Source organism: Coccinella septempunctata, chromosome 9 (assembly GCF_907165205.1).
Source record: "Coccinella septempunctata chromosome 9, icCocSept1.1, whole genome shotgun sequence".
Taxonomy (NCBI): Eukaryota; Metazoa; Arthropoda; class Insecta; order Coleoptera; family Coccinellidae; genus Coccinella; species Coccinella septempunctata.
Window position 1 is genome coordinate 19,932,679 of NC_058197.1, and position 24,335 is coordinate 19,957,013.

The 24,335-nt window shown below is 36.9% G+C and overlaps 3 protein-coding genes across 4 annotated transcripts in view; 2 read left to right on the plus strand and 1 right to left on the minus strand.

Moving 5' to 3' along the window:
- The window catches only part of LOC123320324, a 376,599-nt gene that overhangs the window by 219,300 nt on the left and 132,964 nt on the right, over window positions 1-24,335 (plus strand). The window lies entirely within an intron of this gene.
- Window positions 21-10,459, plus strand: LOC123320328 (glucose dehydrogenase [FAD, quinone]). Its single transcript, XM_044907634.1, has 7 exons — window positions 21-168; window positions 5,034-5,295; window positions 5,348-5,493; window positions 5,546-5,804; window positions 6,025-6,288; window positions 9,072-9,623; window positions 9,683-10,459. Exons 2-7 carry the CDS (start codon window positions 5,034-5,036, stop codon window positions 10,072-10,074), a joined length of 1,875 nt encoding a protein of 624 aa, XP_044763569.1. The 5' UTR covers window positions 21-168; the 3' UTR covers window positions 10,075-10,459.
- LOC123320320 lies at window positions 10,401-23,859 on the minus strand. Its single transcript, XM_044907625.1, has 3 exons — window positions 23,701-23,859; window positions 23,256-23,439; window positions 10,401-10,604 (listed from the first exon to the last, which is right to left on the minus strand). The coding sequence occupies exons 1-3, from the start codon at window positions 23,767-23,769 to the stop codon at window positions 10,504-10,506; spliced, it is 354 nt and encodes a 117-aa protein (XP_044763560.1). The 5' UTR covers window positions 23,770-23,859; the 3' UTR covers window positions 10,401-10,503.

Below are 24,335 nucleotides of genomic sequence, written 5' to 3' on the forward strand. Positions count from 1 at the left end.
ATCAACGCGGCCACTCTTGCTTTCATCATTCAGTGGTTTTCTAACTTTCGATCGGTTCAGTTGTTCTTGTGGCTACTATCACAGAGTTTGAAGCGTACGCGGGTGTTCTGTGGTCTAAACTCGGTCGTTTTTTTCATGTTTTGGTTCGAGAGACGATAGTTCAAAAAGGTGAGTGAATAAAGAGGAAAATCTTAGGGAGGAATTGAGATCGAAATAAAAAAAAATTTTTGGAGATAAAGGCTTCGTGTTTCATGAAAAATCACCCAAAATTTCATTAACTATCTAGTTAAAGTAATACGAAATTTCATGAATATTCGAATTAAATCAATCGATAATCTTGATGCAAATTGCTTTGATATTATGGGACATTTCAGTGTGTGAATTGAATACTTGAAAGTTCTCAAACCACAACTCTCCCACGTTTATTACTCACAAGATAATAACAATTACCTGTGAAAACATTATTGATAGAGACATTTAATTATAATGAGTTTCTGGAAATCGATAGCAATTTGTGAGAAAATCAATTAGATACGTATACAGATGTGAGAAAATTATTGTAGAGATAAATGTATTCAGTTATGAAAAATATGATAATTTTTCATAGGAACTAGGAATGATAAAATTTATCCCTTGCAGTAATAATTCTGACATATCCGATCTAACTAATTAATATCAAATAAAGGCTCCTGCTCAGAATTTTTTTCATCGTTTAAATGAATCAAATTGGCGTGACCATACAGGTGAATACAAAAACGCTCCCCTGTTAAATCTAGATCAGGTGGGAAAAAACATTTCCTAATGATTCTTTGCGACAGATTTAATGAATAAAATATTTTCAGCGCACGCTAAATTTCAATTAGACAGAAGAAGGATTATAAGTCTACCGGTTTGTTATATGGGAGAAAGTGGTCTATTTGTGTTATATTTTCGATTGGGTTGTTGTGGAAAGAAATTAGTTAGACGTCAGATATTTAAAAGTGATTAGATAATTAGAGTGTGGAGTTTCTCAGAAGAGTTTCGTAGCAGAAAACATGTCAATTCAACTTTGAATTAACACAAACATTTCCTGTTGAAATATTCGAAATATTCTTTCGAAAAAAACCTTCAGGGCTTCATATACTTGGTCTTAACTTGATGGAAATTCAATTCTAAATCAATAAAGGTAAAACACAACGTCAGTACAGTCAATGTAAAGATTTATTGACCTGAAAAAGCTACAGTGTGAGTGAAATTGATGTTCCTCACTTTTTTCTAAATAGTTTTAACTTCATCAAATAATTTCTCAGCAATTCAAAAGCCTATGGTCAACCTCATGAATGCCAGTTGTCTTAAACTTGATTATGATATTAGTCTTAATTAGATTAATTTTTGAAAGTATCTAAATTAACATTAATTGTATTTGTGATTGTTCGAACTCATGCAAAGCTTCTGTTAAACTCCACAGTGACAACGAAAGACTGTTCAGAAGGTTACTTAATTACACTAAATTGTCTGAATATCTACGCTTTCTTTTCCTTCAACGAAAATCGAATGTTGGAATAAACGCAAACCAAGGATCTTTGTAATTTTGGTTTGGCTCCGAAGTTAATATCCTAAATATCAGTAATTCACGAATAAAAGGAATCCGGAAGTATTCGTCACGAATTTCTGGTTAAAAGGTTGCTCATTATCGTTTCACAATCGATTGATCACCAGAGAGAATTCATCCATGAACACCTGAAAAAAATTTAGAAAATGAAGTTCTCGTGTACCCAGGAGACCCTAAACCCTTCTTAGAATTTAATAAACAGCCTGACAGGTCCACCGACGTGTGAGTTTCCACCAAGTCGACCAGAGTTTTCCGCTTTCCTCCGTTGGAAAAGTGAAAATTATAGTGGGAGAGACAGGCTAAGCCACCCTGATCCATTCCAACCCTGAAATAATACGTTATATACTGATATTCTTCTCGTATTTTTGGTGGGATCAGGGTTACTTGGCTTATGAAACGTGGAAATGCGAAAACGATGAAAATGCGTTAAAGAAAAGCGTTGAAGGAAAAAGGCAGCCATGTATACGATATAATAATTTAACAATCTTGTTTTGGCAGTCTCTTTTTGGTCCCAGTGCTTTACTATCTCATTTTTTCCAAATTCTTTTTTCAATAGTTGTTTTTTCTGCATATCCAGGCATCATACCATTGTATTCACACAACAGGCTGATGATACTTTCACTGAACTCGGTAAACAGAGCAATTACGAAATGTCCATGGAAGATCCTCTCAAACCGTGAATCCTACGGTGTTTTATGACATTATAGGTCAGATTGAACTTTCCGATAGTTATTCAGAAATGTTGCAATCCAGTGCAATCTGTTGATGATGACTGTTATCCTACAAGAAATGACCTTCGATTGGTTTTGCTTCACGCTCATTTTAAATTTGTATATACCGGAATGGACCCAAATTTAATGATCTGCTAGACCATCTCTTCTCCCCACAATCCACCAAGCAGAAGAAATTAACAGGGATAAAACTAGAACAAGTGGCGCAATACTCAAAACTTGCCATTTAGAAAGCTCTACATCTAAAAGTTCACATATGAGACCAAAATTACACAATCCTCCATATGATCTGCCAACAATATAACATAACCCAAATTATGATTTCATTCATAAAAATCTAGACCAATTCATAGGTCGAATGCAGCTTTAGGCATTCCTACGCCTATCAACCAAATGTCGAATAGGAACAGACAATATATTTTTGTTATACGCAGTTTCACAACGTATTTCTGATGACAGAGGTAAACACTATCAACATCAACTGAAATTAAATTTATCGAACACCTGCTTGACGTAGAATTATGTAACTGATCGGTGTAATGAACTTATCATTATTTCAGGGCGGATATAGAGGGGTAATTTTACGTAGATTTTACGCAGATTACAGAGAATTATGTCACTGATTGGATTGGGGGGTTTTTAACAATTTTTGTTCATATCAACAATACGAGTTGACTTTCCAATATTAACAACTTCAATAAACTTTCACAACATCTGGTAACCTAGGGTATAAAGTCATTTTTAAACAATAAAACTCTCAGCTTTGTATCTACAAACTGTTCATCAAGATAAATGATCATTCTCGCAAAAAACTGCAGTTTTCTTACTTCTCGAAGGAAAGTCATTCGCTTCTATAGACAGGATGGTCCTGAATAGCCAATAATCTCTGTTGAAACTTATACTTGATCACCATGAGAAGAAAAATCTTTTGACTGATGCTGAAGAGGTTCAAATCCCAAGAACAAGACAATTCTTAAAAACCAATGTTGAAATAAGCGTGACATCGTTATAAGCATCTCAGTTTATTCCAGAGACGTCTGGGATTACGTTTAAGTAAAATTCGTGACGCTATTACCATCCTCCATGAAGAAATTGTTCATCGTCAACGATCTAGTTTTTATACGGTACGATTTTTCGCTCGAGTTATTACTGGGATTATAAAACGTCCCATTGTCTCTGATTTTTATCCGTTTCCTATTGGGTAATCCTGAATAATTATACTCGAGGATTACTCTTAGATTTATCGTGGTCGGTTTTGGTGGTGGGGATAATTCGGGGACAGACACTGACCCCTGGGGAATGCCAGGGGAGGTCTTTTGTTTCAAAGGGATCTCGACCTAAATTGAACAATTGAATTGTTTATTGTCACACCCTCTGCTTAATGTAATTTTTACTTGACTAATATTATAGTTATTGGTGGTTATCTTATTTCAAAGTTACTTACTCCATGGAGGATTCTAAGTACTTGCAAATATCCTTAGAGGCTCCAAAACCAGGAAGAAAACTTTAAATCTCTCTATAAGATGAAGCATTCAGTGATATTTCATTTTACATACCAAAGAGTACTTCACACTTAAAAAAGATTTAATTTCTTCTATCTTGAAAGTTCCATGGGTGCTCTAGGATTACCTACCTGGTAATTCAAGAATGTTTTGAAGGTATTTCAATCCCCAAAAGATGAAGCATTTCAGATAATATAGGGCCTTTCATACTTGAAAGAGATTCACCTTCAACTCTGAGAAATACGAAGGAAATAAATTCGATTCTTCAAAATTTTTTGGAAGGATTCATGAGAGAGATATCACAAAATAGGTTTTTGCAGCTGTTGAATAATTATCTACGCATACGGAGATAATAATCGTGGAGATATTGACCTTGGAAAGTGCAAATGCTCGAGTGCACATTGACTTGGAAATATCTACCATAATGGTAAATTAAGGATGAAACTTATCACGACTTTTACATGGTCCAATAACTCAATAACATATCTACGTGAATTGGAGCAAAAACGAGAACTGTACTATTCAATAGAACCAATTAAATTTGTATTCTTTCAAACATTTATGACTCACTATTCATGAACTGAAATAAAAGGGAAAATTCAAACAAACTGATGAATATCCTTACAACAAAAACTTGATCAATTTATCCAGAGAACGATGACTTTATTACTGCCAAGTTACACAAGTATCAATAAACCTAAGCAGTTAAATTCTTCATTTCGACATCAAACGTTTGTCGGCTGAAAAAAAAATTAAGTAAGCTTGTTAAATATCACACAAGTGGATTATATAAGCGAAAATTTGCTCCCAAACTGGTAGATCTATTGGACGATTAATCTCCAATGCAGAATTCAACAGAAGCATCTCGCATTACCAGAATGCGTGGAGGAGAATATGGAGCATCCACCTTATTCTAGCCAGGTTACCTTGACTCACGTGGTCCTCCTAACGTGTCTAAAGATCACAAGAAGAGACAAGTGTCGAAATTCAACTCGATATTTTGACCTTTGATGCGTTATCAAATTGCACACGACTAAAACGATAACAACAAAGACAAGAATTACATTTTGAGAAAGTGAAGGTATTCGTTGCTCCAAGGTGGAGTACTTGTCAAGATATATCAGCTATAAAAATGTTATCACAACTAAATCCTGGTCTTATTTCACGTCTGACTCACGCTGTCTAAAGGGATCTTTCTCTCGTTTACAGATGGCTTGCAACTGTCCTGGTACCCAACCAGGACCCACCCTAGCGTCCACCTGCGGCGGGGTCCAATTCATGCTCTTCATGGGTCTTCTCGAGGTGTTCCTGAGGTCCCAGTGCGACCTAGAAGACCCCTGTGGTAGACCACATACGACCCCTCTTCTTCCAGAGTACGATTTCATCGTGGTTGGTGGTGGAAGCGCTGGGGCTGTGGTGGCTAGCAGGTTATCTGAGGTTCCAGAGTGGAACGTGTTGTTAGTGGAAGCTGGTAAGTTAAACCCTCCTAAACCCCAACGAAATTAAGATTTATCCTCATGTAGGCAACGATGAACCGACTGGTACTCAAGTACCTTCGATGTTTCTGAATTTCATCGGGTCGTCCATCGACTGGGGGTACCAGACGGAACCAGAGCCAGAAGCTTGCTTGTCAGAGAAGGATAGGAGGTGTTATTGGCCCAGGGGAAAGGTGAGGTTGGACTGAGTTAAAATCCAAGAGAAGACAGTTTTTGTTGCTGCAGGTTTTGGGTGGTACTTCCGTGATGAATGGGATGATGTACATCCGGGGATCCAAGAAGGACTTCGACGATTGGGCTGCTGCAGGTAACCAAGGGTGGAGCTTCGAGGAGGTTCTACCTTATTTCTTGAAGAGCGAGGATAACAAACAGATGGATAAGATGGACCAGGGGTACCACGCCACTGGGGGATTGTTGACGGTTTCGCAGTTTCCTTACCATCCTCCTTTGTCTTCGGCTATTCTTGGAGCTGCACAGGAATTAGGTAGGATTTTTGCATATTTCTAGATGAAACGTGAGAAGACGACAACGAGATACAAGAAAAAACATTGCTTCTGTTTCGAAATACCCATTTAAGTGAAAGGGAAAATGTTTAATTCATCAAGATCTTGGGAAATTTCCAATGGGAAATCGATGTTCTATAGGAAATTTATTCAAATTGACTTATGTCCTGAATATTTCCCTCATTTTCTTCATTTCCCAAGGCTACCCAATCAGGGACCTGAACGGAAACTACCACACGGGATTCAACATAGCCCAGACGACCAACAAGAACGGCTCTCGTCTGAGCACTGCCAGGGCCTTCTTGAGGCCCTTCAAACATCGAAGGAACCTCAACATCTTGATGAACTCCACCGTCACCAGGGTGCTGATAAACACCACCACCAAACAGGCCTATGGCATAGAGGTCATCAACAACGGGGTCAAGCAGGTCATATACGCCAGCAAAGAGGTCGTGGTTTCTGGAGGTAAGCTCATAATTTATTGATAATATTTTCTCAAATCATTATTGAAACTTTTACGTCTCGTTTGTACGTTCTAGAATGGCTAATACAGTGGTAATATTCATGATTTATCGGCTCACGTTTAAATGAAATAAAAACTGTTATCTGGAGTTGGTACATTGAAAAATACATTCCAATCAATCAATTACGAATGCATAAATTTTTCACGGAATTCTCTCAATCGTTTCCGGGTATACAGGGCGTGTCTTTGGACTTCCACCTCATGAATAACTTTCGTAACATTTAGATTTTCAAAATAGGTTGATCTACAAGAAATAACTTCTTCACAGGTCATAGTAAAAGCCCCACTTAATACTCGATAAATTTCTAATAAAACTTGGAAAAACGGTTGTTATTCTACAAGACAATTCCCTTCAGATTGACAAAGTGAAGCTCTCCGCAAGATTGCAATAATTTAGAAGCTTGTCAGGTTGAATAGAATGGTAAATGAGTAATCCTGAGAGAAAAAGAAATGCGTGAGAAAAATTTCAAGAGGACATTTTTATTGTTTTCAAATGTGCAAGATGTTTGGGTAATTTCGGTCGTTTCTTGAACGTGGAATATCCTGAGAAAAATCTTAAATACGTATTTAATAATGGATGTACACAGAATCATTTTGGAGTTTGATGAGGCCACGTTGTGAAGTATCTTTTGACCTTCCTCCAACCATCTTTTCCATGCACTATTTGCGTTAACAGAGCTGGAGAACCAATTAGGAAAATTCCCATTTTCTCGAGATTATCTTCCCTCGAAACAAATTGGAAGAAAAACACGCCACAAATTCTTTTCGAGCGACCATAAACCGAGCCCTATCGGACAATGCGATCTCTTCGCACAATCGGGAAACTGAAAATGCTCGTGGGACAAAAGTGAAAGATGCTTGTGCAAAATATCGGAAAAACCCGAACGCCAAGATACAAGGGAAAATTGGTGATATCGAATTAGGGGAGAGAAACAAGTTTGAATCATCGAACTTTAATGAAGAGATGAGGTCTCGTTGAAGTAACCATCCAGAAAACAAAGAGTGTCTCTCGAAAGGCAACGCAATCTCGGCGAAATGAGAGCAGGACTTTTCCGAGGGTTAGATCCTGATACTTTGTTTACGAACATCCCACAGGAAGATTTCCACAAGTCCATTTTAGGAAAGACACTCTGTATCTAATTCCCCCAGAGTCTTGGAGTAATTTTCTCCAGAGAATTACATAAAAATCATATCGATACAATTGATGCAACATTATATCAGATACGTTAAAAAAACGTTATATTTTTCCAGTAAAGTTACTATTATTTATCGTCGAAAGAATGGCAAAATTTTGGAAATAAGTTTCTTCCTAGTTTCACGTTTATTCCAAGGTATTACTTCTGATTGAATATACGTTGACCAAGCACGATAAAAAAACGTTTTTTATTGGTGGTTGAAGTAGAGGATTTCTGAACGGTTTCTTATTCAACGTGGATAAAACGTTTATTGTAGGTTCCCATTGAATATACGTTGAACAGCCACCTTTATTGGTGGTTATCGTAATGAGGTTTCAAATGGTTTCTTATTCAACGTTTATGTAACGTTTACTATAAGTTCGTAATTTTAATTGAGTATCCCATAAGAAACATTTTCTTACAGGGTCTACTGTAATGGATTGGGTTCTTAAATGGTTTCTTATTCAACGTTGATATAACGTTCATTTCGAGTTCTCACTTCTTATTCAATATACGTTGAAGCAGGGTGAAGAAAGGTTTATTATTGGTGCTTTCAGTGGTGGGAGTTTGAAAGCTTTCTTTTTGAACGTTGATGTAACGTTTAGTCTAGGTTCTCTCCTCTTTTTGAATATACGTTGAACAGCCACCTTTATTGGTTGTTATAGTAATGGGGTTTCAAATGGTTCCTTTTTCAACGTTTATGTAACATTTACTATAAGTTCTTAGTTTTAATTGAGTATAGCACAAGGAAAACGTTTCCTCATGCATGGGGCTTACTGTAATGGATTGAATTCTTAAATGGTTTCTTATTCAACGTTTATGTAACGTTTACTATAAGTTCTTACTTTTAATTGAGTATACCACAAGGAAAACGTTTCTTTATAGGGCTTACTGTTATGAATTGGATTCTTAAATGGTTTCTTATTCAACGTTTATGTAACGTTTACTATAAGTTCTTACTTTTAATTGAGTATACCACAAGGAAAACGTTTCCTTATAGGGCTTACTGTTATGGATTGGATTCTTAAATGGTTTCTTATTCAACGTTTATGTAACGTTTACTATAAGTTCTTACTTTTAATTGAGTATACCACAAGGAAAACGATTTTTAAATGGTTTATTTTACAACGTTGATATAACGTTCATTCTGAGTTCTCACTTCATATTCAATATAAGTTGAAGCACGGTGAAGAAAGATTTATTATTGGTGGTTTTAGTAAAGGGTTTTTGAAACATTTTTTTTCAACGTTGATGTAACGTTTTTTTTTATTGATTTTACGTTGGGCAAGCACGATAAAGAAACGTTTCTCATTGGTGATTTTACCAGCATATTTTTGAATGGTTTCCAATCCAATTCAACGTTTATTCTAGGTTCTCAGCTCCTATTGAATATTCGTTGGGAAAACACTTTAAAAAAACGTTTCTTAGAGATGCTCAAACTAACGAGTACCCTCTAATCAACCTTCCCTCGCATTGTTAGTCAAAATCCTATCAATATCACTCTTCCTATTTAATAAAATTCTCGACTATATCTTCGATGACTTTCGCAGGTGCTGTCAACTCCCCCCAGATCCTCCTCCTGTCCGGGGTCGGACCCAGCGAGGACCTACGAAGGGTGGGACTCCCGGTGGTCCAAGACCTCCCCGGCGTCGGTCGCAACCTCCACAACCACGTCGCCTACTTCGTCAACTTCAACATCAACGACACCAACAGCGCCCCCCTGAACTGGGCGACGGCCATGGAGTACCTCCTGTTCAGGGACGGCCTCATGAGCGGCACCGGCATCTCGGAGGTGACCGGCTTCATCAGCACCAAGTACAACGACCCCAACCTCGACCACCCTGACGTGCAGTACTTCTTCGGCGGTTTCCTCGCCAACTGCGCCAAGACCGGCCAGGTGGGGGAGAAGCTGGACAACAACACCAGGTCCATACAGATCATCCCGGCCCTGTTGCACCCGAAGAGCAGGGGGTATCTGACGCTGAAGGACAGCAACCCCCTGAGCCATCCACTGATCTTCGCCAATTATTACACGAACCCCGAGGATGTTAGGGTGATGGTGGAGGGTATCAAGTTCGCCATAAAGCTGTCGGAGACGAAAGGTAAGGTCGTGGTTGCTACTTTTACCAGCAGTTTGCTAATTTCTTCGATTTTTTCGCAGCTCTCAAGAGGTACGGCTTCCAGCTGGACAGGACCCACACCCCAGGCTGCGAGAAGTTCAAATTCGGGACAGACGACTACTGGGCTTGCTCAGCGAAGCAGATGACCGGTCCGGAGAACCACCAGGCTGGCAGTTGTAAGATGGGGCCCCATTCCGACCCCATGGCGGTGGTGAACCCCTTCCTGCAGGTCTACGGCGTGGACAGACTGAGGGTGATCGACGCCAGCGTGATGCCTAAGGTCACCTCGGGCAACACCAACGCCCCGACCATCATGATAGCGGAGAAGGGCTCGGAGATGATCAAATCCAGATGGCTGACGCCGGAGGCTGGGTTTTTCTACACGAATTACCCGCAACAAAGGATAGATAGGAGGTGGGACTGGAGGTACTGAAGGTTTCGAGTGATGGCAGGGTTTAATTGATATTTATTCATAATATTTATGACAGACCAAGGGGGTGTAACGAGGTTTCAAGTGTATCGATTTTTTTCACCAACACTAGCCACTCTTTCTGTTGAACTTTCTTATAATCTGTACAGATGATTGTTTGCCATAAAATGAGAGCCCAACACTCCAATTATTTTTAAATTCGATGTACAGAATGTCTCAAATGAAAAGGGTTTGATTCAATTGGGACGCCCTGTAAATCGTTTTGAATTTTTGTGAAAACCTTGAAAATCAGGATATTTTATAGTTTATTGTGTAATTAGTCTAGTCCATTTTAACTTCAGAATCGTTTATTGTTTATTGTCAGTTTGGATTACAATAAAAGTTTTTTGAAAATTGTATGTTTGATTTCCGGGGAAGGGATGGGGCCAGTCTTTATTTTTTCAAGTGGAGGACGTCCTTTTTGATCTTGCTGGTCATGTTCTGCAGGATTTCGGCGAAGTCCAGACCTTTTTCGAGTACTTCAAAGCCGATGGCTGAAACAGGTGAAATTGATTGGATTATTGCAAAATTTCAATATGAGGACAGGTTTTTTGATTTCCACCGAAAATATAAAAGTAGTTGAAAAACGCCATGAAAACATCTACATAGGCAACACATCATATTCCTCTGCCAGGAGAACCATGTATGTGCAGTTGCAGACACTGGTTGCCAGGGGCAAAAAAATGAATGAGCAGAAACAGCCAAAATAAATTTACATGTTTTCTGTATAATTCGAGGTCCCTGATTCCAAATCTGAACTCAGTTTTGACGAAAAAAATTTATTTCGGCCGCTATGGCCTACCAAAGTTGAGGCCCTTCAAAGGGGTGTAAAACGAAAAATAATTCACTTGAAGAAAAACCGATTGCAGTTTCGGATAGAGAAGAGCCTAATTAAACTATATTTTCAAATTCAAGACGATACGAAAAAAAAAGCAATTTCGGCCAAAAATTTTCATGATGTATAGTCTTGCGTTTTTTTCCATCGAAAACAGAAATCCAAGTTTTAGATATTGAAGGGCCGTACATGTTTTCTGGATAATTCAAGGTCCCTGATTCCAAATCTGAACTCAGTTTTGACGAAAAAAATTTATTTTGGCTGATAGGGCCTACCAAAGTTTCAGCCCTTCAAAGGGGCGTAAAACAAAAAATAATTCACTTGAAGAAGAACCGATTGCAGTTTCGGATAGAGAAGAGCCTAATTAAACTATATTTTCAATTTCAAGACGATACGAAAAAAAAAGCATTTTGGGCCAAAATTTTTCATGATGTATAGTCTTGCGTTTTTTTCGATCGGAATCAAAAATCCAACTTTTAAATATTGAAGTGCCGTACATGTTTTCTGGATAATTCGAGGTCCCTGATTCTAAATCTGAACTCAGTTTTGACGAAAAAAATTTATTCCGGCTGCTAGGGCCCACCAAAGTTTCAGCCCTTCAAAGGGGCGTAAAACGAAAAATAATTCACTTGAAGAAGAACCGGAGGCAGTTTCAGATAGAGAAGAGCCTAATTAAACTATATTTCGAATTTCAAGACGATACGAAAAAAAAAGCATTTTGGGCCAAAATTTTTCATGATGTATAGTCTTGCGTTTTTTTCGATCGGAATCAAAAATCAAACTTTTAGATATTGAAGTGCCGTACATGTTTTTTATATAATTCGGGGTCCCAGATTCCAAATCTGAACTCAGTTTCGTTATATAACTAATAGTTTTGCCATTTAAAGACTTTGAAATTTGTCCAGTTTAGGATGAAATTTCCACAAATTCTATTGCTACGCCATCTAGTATCATCTCAACGAACATTCACTAATCCATTACAGTGTTCTTTGTCCTTCATAGTAGAACCCTGTAATGAGTTGGACTATGTTCAGTATGTTACCTCTAGGTGGCGCCACGATAGAATTTACGGCGAAATGCATATGATGTGTTGCCTATACCGATATTTTCGCGGCGCTTTTCACCCTTATTGATTTTTCGTCTAGAATGGAAAAACCTCTATTAATATTGAAGTGCCGTACATGTATTCTGTATAATTCGAGGTCCCTGATTCCAAATCTGAACTCAGTTTTGACGAAAAAAATTTATTTCGGCTGCTATGGCCTACCAAAATTTCAGCCCTTCAAAGGGGCGTAAAACGAAAAATAATTCACTTGAAGAAGAACCGATTGCAGTTTCTGGTAGAGAATAGCCTAATTGAACTATATTTCGAATTTCAAGACGATACGAAAAAAAAAGCATTTTGGGCCAAAATTTTTCATGATGTATAGTCTTGCGTTTTTTTCGATCGGAATCGAAAATCCAACTTTTAGATATTGAAGTGCCGTACATGTTTTCTGGATAATTCGAGGTCCCTGATTCCAAATCTGAACTCAGTTTTGACGAAAAAAATTTATTTCGGCTGCTAGGGCCTACCAAAGTTTCAGCCATTCAAAGGGGCGTAAAACAAAAAATAATTCACTTGAAGAAGAACCGAAGGCAGTTTCTGGTAGAGAATAGCCTAATTAATCTATATTTCGAATTTCAAGACGATACGAAAAAAAAAGCATTTTGGGCCAAAATTTTTCATGATGTATAGTCTTGCGTATTTTTCGATCGGAATCGAAAATCCAACTTTTAAATATTGAAGTGCCGTACATGTTTTCTGAATATTTCGAGGTCCCTGATTCCAAATCTGAACTCAGTTTTGACGAAAAAAATTTATTCCGGCTGCTAGGGCCCACCAAAGTTTCAGCCCTTCAAAGGGGCGTAAAACGAAAAATAATTCACTTGAAGAAGAACCGAAGGCAGTTTCTGGTAGAGAATAGCCTAATTATTCTATATTTCGAATTTCAAGACGATACGAAAAAAAAAGCATTTTGGGCCAAAATTTTTCATGATGTTATAGTCTTGCGTTTTTTTCGATCGGAATCAAAAATCCAACTTTTAAATATTGAAGTGCCGTACATGTTTTCTGGATAATTCGAGGTCCCTGATTCTAAATCTGAACTCAGTTTTGACGAAAAAAATTTATTCCGGCTGCTAGGGCCCACCAAAGTTTCAGCCCTTCAAAGGGGCGTAAAACGAAAAATAATCCACTTGAAGAAGAACCGAAGGCAGTTTCTGGTAGAGAATAGCCTAATTAATCTATATTTCGAATTTCAAGACGATACGAAAAAAAAAGCATTTTGGGCCAAAATTTTTCATGATGTATAGTCTTGCGTTTTTTTCGATCGGAATCAAAAATCCAACTTTTAGATATTGAAGTGCCGTACATGTTTTCTGAATAATTCGAGGTCCCTGATTCCAAATCTGAACTCAGTTTTGACGAAAAAAATTTATTCCGGCTGCTAGGGCCCACCAAAGTTTCAGCCCTTCAAAGGGGCGTAAAACGAAAAATAATTCACTTGAAGAAGAACCGAAGGCAGTTTCTGGTAGAGAATAGCCTAATTATTCTATATTTCGAATTTCAAGACGATACGAAAAAAAAAGCATTTTGGGCCAAAATTTTTCATGATGTATAGTCTTGCGTTTTTTTCGATCGGAATCAAAAATCCAACTTTTAGATATTGAAGTGCCGTACATGTTTTCTGAATAATTCGAGGTCCCTGATTCCAAATCTGAACTCAGTTTTGACGAAAAAAATTTATTCCGGCTGCTAGGGCCCACCAAAGTTTCAGCCCTTCAAAGGGGCGTAAAACGGAAAATAATCCACTTAAAGAAGAACCGAAGGCAGTTTCTGGTAGAGAATAGCCTAATTAATCTATATTTCGAATTTCAAGACGATACGAAAAAAAAAGCATTTTGGGCCAAAATTTTTCATGATGTATAGTCTTGCGTTTTTTTCGATCGGAATCAAAAATCCAACTTTTAGATATTGAAGTGCCGTACATGTTTTCTGAATAATTCGAGGTCCCTGATTCCAAATCTGAACTCAGTTTTGACGAAAAAAATTTATTCCGGCTGCTAGGGCCCACCAAAGTTTCAGCCCTTCAAAGGGGCGTAAAACGAAAAATAATTCACTTGAAGAAGAACCGAAGGCAGTTTCTGGTAGAGAATAGCCTAATTATTCTATATTTCGAATTTCAAGACGATACGAAAAAAAAAGCATTTTGGGCCAAAATTTTTCATGATGTATATAGTCTTGCGTTTTTTTCGATCGGAATCAAAAATCCAACTTTTAGATATTGAAGTGCCGTACATGTTTTCTGAATATTTCGAGGTCCCTGATTCCAAATCTGAACTCAGTTTTGACGAAAAAAATTTATTCCGGCTGCTAGGGCCCACCAAAGTTTCAGCCCTTCAAAGGGGCGTAAAACGAAAAATAATCCACTTGAAGAAGAACCGAAGGCAGTTTCTGGTAGAGAATAGCCTAATTAATCTATATTTCGAATTTCAAGACGATACGAAAAAAAAAGCATTTTGGGCCAAAATTTTTCATGATGTATAGTCTTGCGTATTTTTCGATCGGAATCGAAAATCCAACTTTTAAATATTGAAGTGCCGTACATGTTTTCTGGATAATTCGAGGTCCCTGATTCCAAATCTGAACTCAGTTTTGACGAAAAAAATTTATTCCGGCTGCTAGGGCCCACCAAAGTTTCAGCCCTTCAAAGGGGCGTAAAACGAAAAATAATTCACTTGAAGAAGAACCGAAGGCAGTTTCTGGTAGAGAATAGCCTAATTATTCTATATTTCGAATTTCAAGACGATACGAAAAAAAAAGCATTTTGGGCCAAAATTTTTCATGATGTATAGTCTTGCGTTTTTTTCGATCGGAATCAAAAATCCAACTTTTAGATATTGAAGTGCCGTACATGTTTTCTGAATAATTCGAGGTCCCTGATTCCAAATCTGAACTCAGTTTTGACGAAAAAAATTTATTCCGGCTGCTAGGGCCCACCAAAGTTTCAGCCCTTCAAAGGGGCGTAAAACGGAAAATAATCCACTTAAAGAAGAACCGAAGGCAGTTTCTGGTAGAGAATAGCCTAATTAATCTATATTTCGAATTTCAAGACGATACGAAAAAAAAAGCATTTTGGGCCAAAATTTTTCATGATGTATAGTCTTGCGTTTTTTTCGATCGGAATCAAAAATCCAACTTTTAGATATTGAAGTGCCGTACATGTTTTCTGAATAATTCGAGGTCCCTGATTCCAAATCTGAACTCAGTTTTGACGAAAAAAATTTATTCCGGCTGCTATGGCCTACCAAAGTTTCAGCCCTTCAAAGGGGCGTAAAACGAAAAATAATCCACTTGAAGAAGAACCGAAGGCAGTTTCTGGTAGAGAATAGCCTAATTAATCTATATTTCGAATTTCAAGACGATACGAAAAAAAAAGCATTTTGGGCCAAAATTTTTCATGATGTATAGTCTTGCGTTTTTTTCGATCGGAATCAAAAATCCAACTTTTAGATATTGAAGTGCCGTACATGTTTTCTGAATAATTCGAGGTCCCTGATTCCAAATCTGAACTCAGTTTTGACGAAAAAAATTTATTCCGGCTGCTAGGGCCCACCAAAGTTTCAGCCCTTCAAAGGGGCGTAAAACGAAAAATAATTCACTTGAAGAAGAACCGAAGGCAGTTTCTGGTAGAGAATAGCCTAATTATTCTATATTTCGAATTTCAAGACGATACGAAAAAAAAAGCATTTTGGGCCAAAATTTTTCATGATGTATAGTCTTGCGTTTTTTTCGATCGGAATCAAAAATCCAACTTTTAGATATTGAAGTGCCGTACATGTTTTCTGAATATTTCGAGGTCCCTGATTCCAAATCTGAACTCAGTTTTGACGAAAAAAATTTATTCCGGCTGCTAGGGCCCACCAAAGTTTCAGCCCTTCAAAGGGGCGTAAAACGAAAAATAATTCACTTGAAGAAGAACCGAAGGCAGTTTCTGGTAGAGAATAGCCTAATTATTCTATATTTCGAATTTCAAGACGATACGAAAAAAAAAGCATTTTGGGCCAAAATTTTTCATGATGTATAGTCTTGCGTTGTTTTCGATCGGAATCAAAAATCCAACTTTTAGATATTGAAGTGCCGTACATGTTTTCTGAATAATTCGAGGTCCCTGATTCCAAATCTGAACTCAGTTTTGACGAAAAAAATTTATTCCGGCTGCTATGGCCTACCAAAGTTTCAGCCCTTCAAAGGGGCGTAAAACGAAAAATAATTCACTTGAAGAAGAACCGAAGGCAGTTTCTGGTAGAGAATAGCCTAATTAATCTATATTTCGAATTTCAAGACGATACGAAAAAAAAAGCATTTTGGGCCAAAATTTTTCATGATGTATAGTCTTGCGTTTTTTTCGATCGGAATCAAAAATCCAACTTTTAGATATTGAAGTGCCGTACATGTTCTGTTCTGATTCTCTTCTCTATCAGAAACTGCAATCGGTTCCTCTTCAAGTGAATTATTTTCAGTTTTACGCCCCTTTGAAGGGCTGCAACTTTGGTAGGCCATAGCAGCCGAAATAAATTTTTTTCGTCAAAACTGAGTTCAGATTTGGAATCAGGGACCTCGAATTATCTAGAAAACATGTACGGCACTTCAATATCTAGAAGTTGGATTTTTGATTCCGATCGAAAAAAACGCAAGGCTATACATCATGAAAAATTTTGGCCCAAAATGCTTTTTTTTTCGTATCGTCTTGAAATTGAAAATATAGTTCAATTAGGCTCTTCTCTATCCGAAACTGCAATCGGTTCTTCTTCAAGCGAATTATTTTCCGTTTTACGCCCCTTTGAAGAGCTGAAATTTTGGTAGGCCATAGCAGCCGAAATAAAATTTTTTCGTATTGTCTTGAAATTGAAAATATAGTTCAATTAGGCTCTTCTCTATCAGAAACTGCAATCGGTTCTTCTTCAAATGAATTATTTTTCGTTTTACGCCCCTTTGAAGGGCTGCAACTTTGGTAGGCCATAGCAGCCGAAATAAATTTTTTTCGTCAAAACTGAGTTCAGATTTGGAATCAGAGACCTCGAATTATCCAGAAAACAGGTACGGCACTGCAATCTAAAAGATGGATTTTTGATTCCGATCCAAAAAAACGCAAGGCGCAAAGATGATAAAAGAAAGTTTTTCTTTAGACATTCTTGAAAATATTGCGCCATGACTAGAGACATTATGACTTAATGATCTTCAATCCAACTTAATCAGGATCAAGGATTAAGAGCACATACTTCTCCAGACATTTTTGAAAATATTCCATTATGACTAGAAACAATCTATTATTATGATCTTCAATCCATCATGAAAAATTTTGGCCGAAAATGCTTTTTTTTTCGTATCGTCTTGAAATTCGAAATATAGTTTAATTAAGCTTTTCTCTGTCAGAAACTGCAATCGGTTTTTCTTCAATTGAATTATTTTCCGTTTTACGCCCCTTTGAAGGGCCCCAACTTTGAAGGGCCATAGCAGCCGAAATAAATTTTTTTCGTCAAAACTGAGTTCAGATTTGGAATCAGGGACCTCGAATTATGCTGAAAACATGTACGGCACTTCAATATCTAGAAGTTGGATTTTTGATTCCGATCGAAAAAAACGCAAGGCTATACATCATGAAAAATTTTGGCCCAAAATGCTTTTTTTTTCGTATCGTCTTGAAATTGAAAATATAGTTCAATTAGGCTCTTCTCTATCCGAAACTGCAATCGGTTCTTCTTCAAGCGAATTATTTTCCGTTTTACGCCCCTTTGAAGAGCTGAAATTTTGGTAGGCCATAGCAGCCGAAATAAAATTTTTTCGTATTGTCTGGAAATTGAAAATATAGTTTAATTAGGCTCTTCTCTATCAGAAACTGCAATCGGTTCTTCTTCAAATGAATTATTTTTCGTTTTACGCCCCTTTGAAGGGCTGCAACTTTGGTAGGCCATAGCAGCCGAAATAAATTTTTTTCGTCAAAACTGAGTTCAGATTTGGAATCAGAGACCTCGAATTATCCAGAAAACAGGTACGGCACTGCAATCTAAAAGATGGATTTTTGATTCCGATCCAAAAAAACGCAAGGCGCAAAGATGATAAAAGAAAGTTTTTCTTTAGACATTCTTGAAAATATTGCGCCATGACTAGAGACATTATGACTTAATGATCTTCGATCCAACTTAATCTGGATCAAGGATTAAGAGCACTTACTTCTCCAGACATTTTTGAAAATATTCCATTATGACTAGAAACAATCTATTATTATGATCTTCAATCCATCATGAAAAATTTTGGCCCAAAATGCTTTTTTTTTCGTATCGTCTTGAAATTCGAAATATAGATTAATTAGGCTATTCTCTACCAGAAACTGCCTTCGGTTCTTCTTCAAGTGAATTATTTTTCGTTTTACGCCCCTTTGAAGGGCTGAAACTTTGGTGGGCCCTAGCAGCCGGAATAAATTTTTTTCCTCAAAACTGAGTTCAGATTTGGAATCAGGGACCTCGAATTATCCAGAAAATATGTACGGCACTTCAATATTTAAAAGTTGGATTTTTGATTCCGATCGAAAAAAACGCAAGACTATACATCATGAAAAATTTTGGCCGGAAATGCTTTTTTTTTCGTATCGTCTTGAAATTCAAAATATAGTTTAATTAGGCTCTTCTCTATCCGAAACTGCCTCCGGTTCTTCTTCAAGTGAATTATTTTTCGTTTTACGCCCCTTTGAAGGGCTGAAACTTTGGTGGGCCCTAGCAGCCGGAATAAATTTTTTTCGTCAAAACTGAGCTCAGATTTGGAATCAGGGACCTCGAATTATACAGAAAACATGTACGGCACTTCAATATCTAAAAGTTGGATTTTTGATTCCGATCGAAAAAAACGCAAGACTATACATCATGAAAAATTTTGGCCGGAAATGCTTTTTTTTTCGTATCGTCTTGAAATTCAAAATATAGTTTAATTAGGCTCTTCTCTATCTGAAACTGCCTCCGGTTCTTCTTCAAGTGAATTATTTTTCGTTTTACGCCCCTTTGAAGGGCTGAAACTTTGATGGGCCCTAGCAGCCGGAATAAATTTTTTTCGTCAAAACTGAGCTCAGATTTGGAATCAGGGACCTCGAATTATACAAAATACATGTACAGCACTTCAATATTAATAGAGGTTTTTCCATTCTAGACGAAAAATCAATAAGGGTGAAAAGCGCCGCGAAAATATCGGTATAGGCAACACATCATATGCATTTCTTCGTAAATACTATCGTGGCGCCACCTAGAGGTAACATACTGAACATAGTCCAACTCATTACAGGGTTCTACTATGAAGGACAAAGAACACTGTAATGGATTCGTGGATGTTCGTTTAGATGATACTAGATGGCGTAGCAATAGAATTTGTGGAAATTTCATCCTAAACTGGACAAATTTCAAAGTCTTTAAATGGCAAAACTATTAGTTATATAACAAAACTGAGTTCAGATTTGGAATCTGGGACCTCGAATTATACAGAAAACATGTACGGCACTTCAAAATCTAAAAGTTTGATTTTTGATTCCGATCGAAAAAAACGCAAGACTATACATCATGAAAAATTTTGGCCCAAAATGCTTTTTTTTTCGTATCGTCTTGAAATTGAAAATATAGTTCAATTAGGCTCTTCTCTATCCGAAACTGCAATCGGTTCTTCTTCAAGCGAATTATTTTCCGTTTTACGCCCCTTTGAAGGGCTGCAACTTTGGTAGGCCATAGCAGCCGAAATAAATTTTTTTCGTCAAAACTGAGCTCAGATTTGGAATCAGGGACCTCGAATTATACAGAAAACATGTACGGCACTTCAATATCTAAAAGTTGGATTTTTGATTCCGATCGAAAAAAACGCAAGACTATACATCATGAAAAATTTTGGCCGGAATTGCTTTTTTTTTCGTATCGTCTTGAAATTCAAAATATAGTTTAATTAGGCTCTTCTCTATCCGAAACTGCAATCGGTTCTTCTTCAAGTGAATTATTTTTTGTTTTACGCCCCTTTGAAGGGCTGAAACTTTGGTGGGCCCTAGCAGCCGGAATAAATTTTTTTCCTCAAAACTGAGTTCAGATTTGGAATCAGGGACCTCGAATTATACAGAAAACATGTACGGCACTTCAATATCTAAAAGTTGCATTTTTGATTTCGATCGAAAAAAACGCAAGACTATACATCATGAAAAATTTTGGCCGGAATTGCTTTTTTTTTCGTATCGTCTTGAAATTCAAAATATAGTTTAATTAGGCTCTTCTCTATCCGAAACTGCCTCCGGTTCTTCTTCAAGTGAATTATTTTTCGTTTTACGCCCCTTTGAAGGGCTGAAACTTTGGTGGGCCCTAGCAGCCGGAATAAATTTTTTTTCGTCAAAACTGAGCTCAGATTTGGAATCAGGGACCTCGAATTATACAGAAAACATGTACGGCACTTCAATATCTAAAAGTTGGATTTTTGATTCCGATCGAAAAAAACGCAAGACTATATATACATCATGAAAAATTTTGGCCGGAATTGCTTTTTTTTTCGTATCGTCTTGAAATTCAAAATATAGTTTAATTAGGCTCTTCTCTATCCGAAACTGCCTCCGGTTCTTCTTCAAGTGAATTATTTTTCGTTTTACGCCCCTTTGAAGGGCTGAAACTTTGGTGGGCCCTAGCAGCCGGAATAAATTTTTTTCGTCAAAACTGAGCTCAGATTTGGAATCAGGGACCTCGAATTATACAGAAAACATGTACGGCACTTCAATATCTAAAAGTTGGATTTTTGATTCCGATCGAAAAAAACGCAAGACTATACATCATGAAAAATTTTGGCCGGAATTGCTTTTTTTTTCGTATCGTCTTGAAATTCAAAATATAGTTTAATTAGGCTCTTCTCTATCCGAAACTGCCTCCGGTTCTTCTTCAAGTGAATTATTTTTCGTTTTACGCCCCTTTGAAGGGCTGAAACTTTGGTGGGCCCTAGCAGCCGGAATAAATTTTTTTCGTCAAAACTGAGCTCAGATGTGGAATCAGGGACCTCGAATTATACAAAATACATGTACGGCACTTCAATATTAATAGAGGTTTTTCCATTCTAGACGAAAAATCAATAAGGGTGAAAAGCGCCGCGAAAATATCGGTATAGGCAACACATCATATGCATTTCTTCGTAAATTCTATCGTGGCGCCACCTAGAGGTAACATACTGAACATAGTCCAACTCATTACAGGGTTCTACTATGAAGGACAAAGAACACTGTAATGGATTCGTGGATGTTCGTTTAGATGATACTAGATGGCGTAGCAATAGAATTTGTGGAAATTTCATCCTAAACTGGACAAATTTCAAAGTCTTTAAATGGCAAAACTATTAGTTATATAACAAAACTGAGTTCAGATTTGGAATCTGGGACCTCGAATTATACAGAAAACATGTACGGCACTTCAATATCTAAAAGTTGGATTTTTGATTCCGATCGAAAAAAACACAAGACTATACATCATGAAAAATTTTGGCCGGAAATGCTTTTTTTTTCGTATCGTCTTGAAATTCAAAATATAGTTTAATTAGGCTCTTCTCTATCCGAAACTGCCTCCGGTTCTTCTTCAAGTGAATTATTTTTCGTTTTACGCCCCTTTGAAGGGCTGAAACTTTGGTGGGCCCTAGCAGCCGGAATAAATTTTTTTCCTCAAAACTGAGTTCAGATTTGGAATCAGGGACCTCGAATTATCCAGAAAACATGTACGGCACTTCAATATTTAAAAGTTTGATTTTTGATTCCGATCGAAAAAAACGCAAGACTATACATCATGAAAAATTTTGGCCCAAAATGCTTTTTTTTTCGTATCGTCTTGAAATTCGAAATATAGTTTAATTAGGCTCTTCTCTATCCGAAACTGCCTCCGGTTCTTCTTCAAGTGAATTATTTTTCGTTTTACGCCCCTTTGAAGGGCTGAAACTTTGGTGGGCCCTAGCAGCCGGAATAAATTTTTTTCGTCAAAACTGAGCTCAGATTTGGAATCAGGGACCTCGAATTATACAGAAAACATGTACGGCACTTCAATATCTAAAAGTTGGATTTTTGATTCCGATCGAAAAAAACGCAAGACTATACATCATGAAAAATTTTGGCCCAAAATGCTTTTTTTTTCGTATCGTCTTGAAATTCGAAATATAGTTTAATTAGGCTCTTCTCTATCCGAAACTGCCTCCGGTTCTTCTTCAAGTGAATTATTTTTCGTTTTACGCCCCTTTGAAGGGCTGAAACTTTGGTGGGCCCTAGCAGCCGGAATAAATTTTTTTCGTCAAAACTGAGCTCAGATTTGGAATCAGGGACCTCGAATTATACAGAAAACATGTACGGCACTTCAATATCTAAAAGTTGGATTTTTGATTCCGATCGAAAAAAACGCAAGACTATATATACATCATGAAAAATTTTGGCCCAAAATGCTTTTTTTTTCGTATCGTCTTGAAATTCGAAATATAGTTTAATTAGGCTATTCTCTATCAGAAACTGCCCTCGGTTCTTCTTTAAGTGAATTATTTTTCGTTTTACGCCCCTTTGAAGGGCTGAAACTTTGATAGGCCATTGCTGCCGAAATAATTTTTTTCGTCAAAACTTAGTTCAGATTTGGGATCAGGGAACTCGCATTATCCAGAAATGATGTACGGCTTTCTGAAATGAAGACAGGTTTTTCGATTAGGAACGAAAATAAATAAGTAGTAGAAGAGCGCCATGAAAACAACAACATAGGCAACACATCATGTCTGTCTGTCTCACCAACTCTGTATAAGCAGTTGCAGGCACTGGTTTTCAGGGGCAGAATAGTTATTTAGCAAGAACAGCCAAAATAATTTTTTTCTGTTGGAACTGAATTCAGATTTGAAATCAGAGACCTCGACTTATCCAGAAAACATGTACAACAGTCCAATATCTGAAACTTGGAATTCCAATTTCGATCGAAAAAAACGCAAGACTATACATCTTGAAAAATTTTCGGCTGAAATACGTTTTTCGTCGTATCGTTTAGAAATTCAGAATAGATTCACTAAAGCCTGCTCTATCAGAAACTGGAACCGGTTCTTCTTCGAGTAAATCATTTATCTTTTTATCCCTTTTTGAATGTCAGAACTTTGGTAGGCCATGACAGAAAAATTATTGAGCAAAAACAGCCAAAATAATTTTTTGTCGTCGATAGGACTGTTTGAAATAAAAAAAAACAATTCTTTGGTATAACTAACCCATTATTCGTTCGTTCATCTTTTCCCTAAGTTCTTCCAAGTTATCTTTCAGCGGCTTTCTGTGTTCATCTATTATCTTCACCAAGGTTGATTTTTTGGCTCCAACTATCGGCATAATCTGAGTAGAGAAGGTTGAGAGGATCTCATCCATACTTTTCTGAAATGTACTCCCATTGTCTGTTCCCTTTGAAAAAAGAAAATTACGGATAAAGATTATTTTGCATGTATCAATTCTGAAACTAGAGAAAAATTGGAAAAAAAATATAAATATTTCTATAAATGATTTTAGCATTTGATCTAGTTTACTTAAGAGAAAACAGTTATCAATTGAATTGAAACATCCCATCGTACTTTATATTTGGCAATTTAATTAAATCAATATTCGATAACTATCAAATTATTCATTCTCTGGTGTGCTTCCTTCATAAAATTTCAATTTATTTACCTTATCTTTCTGACCAAGAGTCATCAACACCATGGACATAGTGAGTAAGAGAGCAAGATCGAAATTCATATTTTTATTTGCAATATTCTTGCTGGTGTTCAGCAGTACAAAATTTCATTAACTAATAAAAATCCCTGACGAATTGTGTTTTATGACTTTGAAATTTTTTTAATTGTAACAATTTCATACCAATTTGAACCAAGTAGTTCAAAAAATATAACACGTTGATGAAAATTCAGTCATGGCAAATGGATATTAATCGAAAAACCATAAGAAAAACGGTTTATTGCATGTAATATAATATTTTTATAGTTTGTAGCGACTTGTAGTAGGTAGATTGTGTTACATATGTAAGATCAATATTTAAATACAATCAATTTTCGATTATTTCACCAAATTATATCGGAAACGAAGAATTTTTTCAATTAAATTCAATCTACCATTGCCAGATCATCTTCTGCATTTTCTACTACAGCTCCTCTTATCTGGTCCACGTAATCGGACTATATAATTTTACGTAAACTGATGGAGTTCTTCCTCTTTGATAGATAATTTAAGTCGTTGTTTATGTGACTTTATCTTAGGAGGTCAATGGATTACGATAGGAAATGTTAAAAATGATGATTCATTTTGAG

What these genes read in the sequence shown, in the direction of transcription:
- LOC123320320 (XM_044907625.1), bottom strand. Translation starts at nt 23,769, where the DNA reads ATGAATTTCGATCTTGCTCTCTTACTCACTATGTCCATGGTGTTGATG. An exon ending in CTCTTGGTCAGAAAGATAAG is followed by an intron (nt 23,440 to 23,700) that starts GTAAATAAATTG and finishes CTTTTTTCAAAG; the next exon opens with GGAACAGACAATGGGAGTAC. An exon ending in GATGAACGAACGAATAATGG is followed by an intron (nt 10,605 to 23,255) that starts GTTAGTTATACC and finishes CACCTGTTTCAG; the next exon opens with CCATCGGCTTTGAAGTACTC.
- LOC123320328 (XM_044907634.1), top strand. Translation starts at nt 5,034, where the DNA reads ATGGCTTGCAACTGTCCTGGTACCCAACCAGGACCCACCCTAGCGTCC. An exon ending in CGTGTTGTTAGTGGAAGCTG is followed by an intron (nt 5,296 to 5,347) that starts GTAAGTTAAACC and finishes ATCCTCATGTAG; the next exon opens with GCAACGATGAACCGACTGGT. An exon ending in TGGAGCTGCACAGGAATTAG is followed by an intron (nt 5,805 to 6,024) that starts GTAGGATTTTTG and finishes TCATTTCCCAAG; the next exon opens with GCTACCCAATCAGGGACCTG.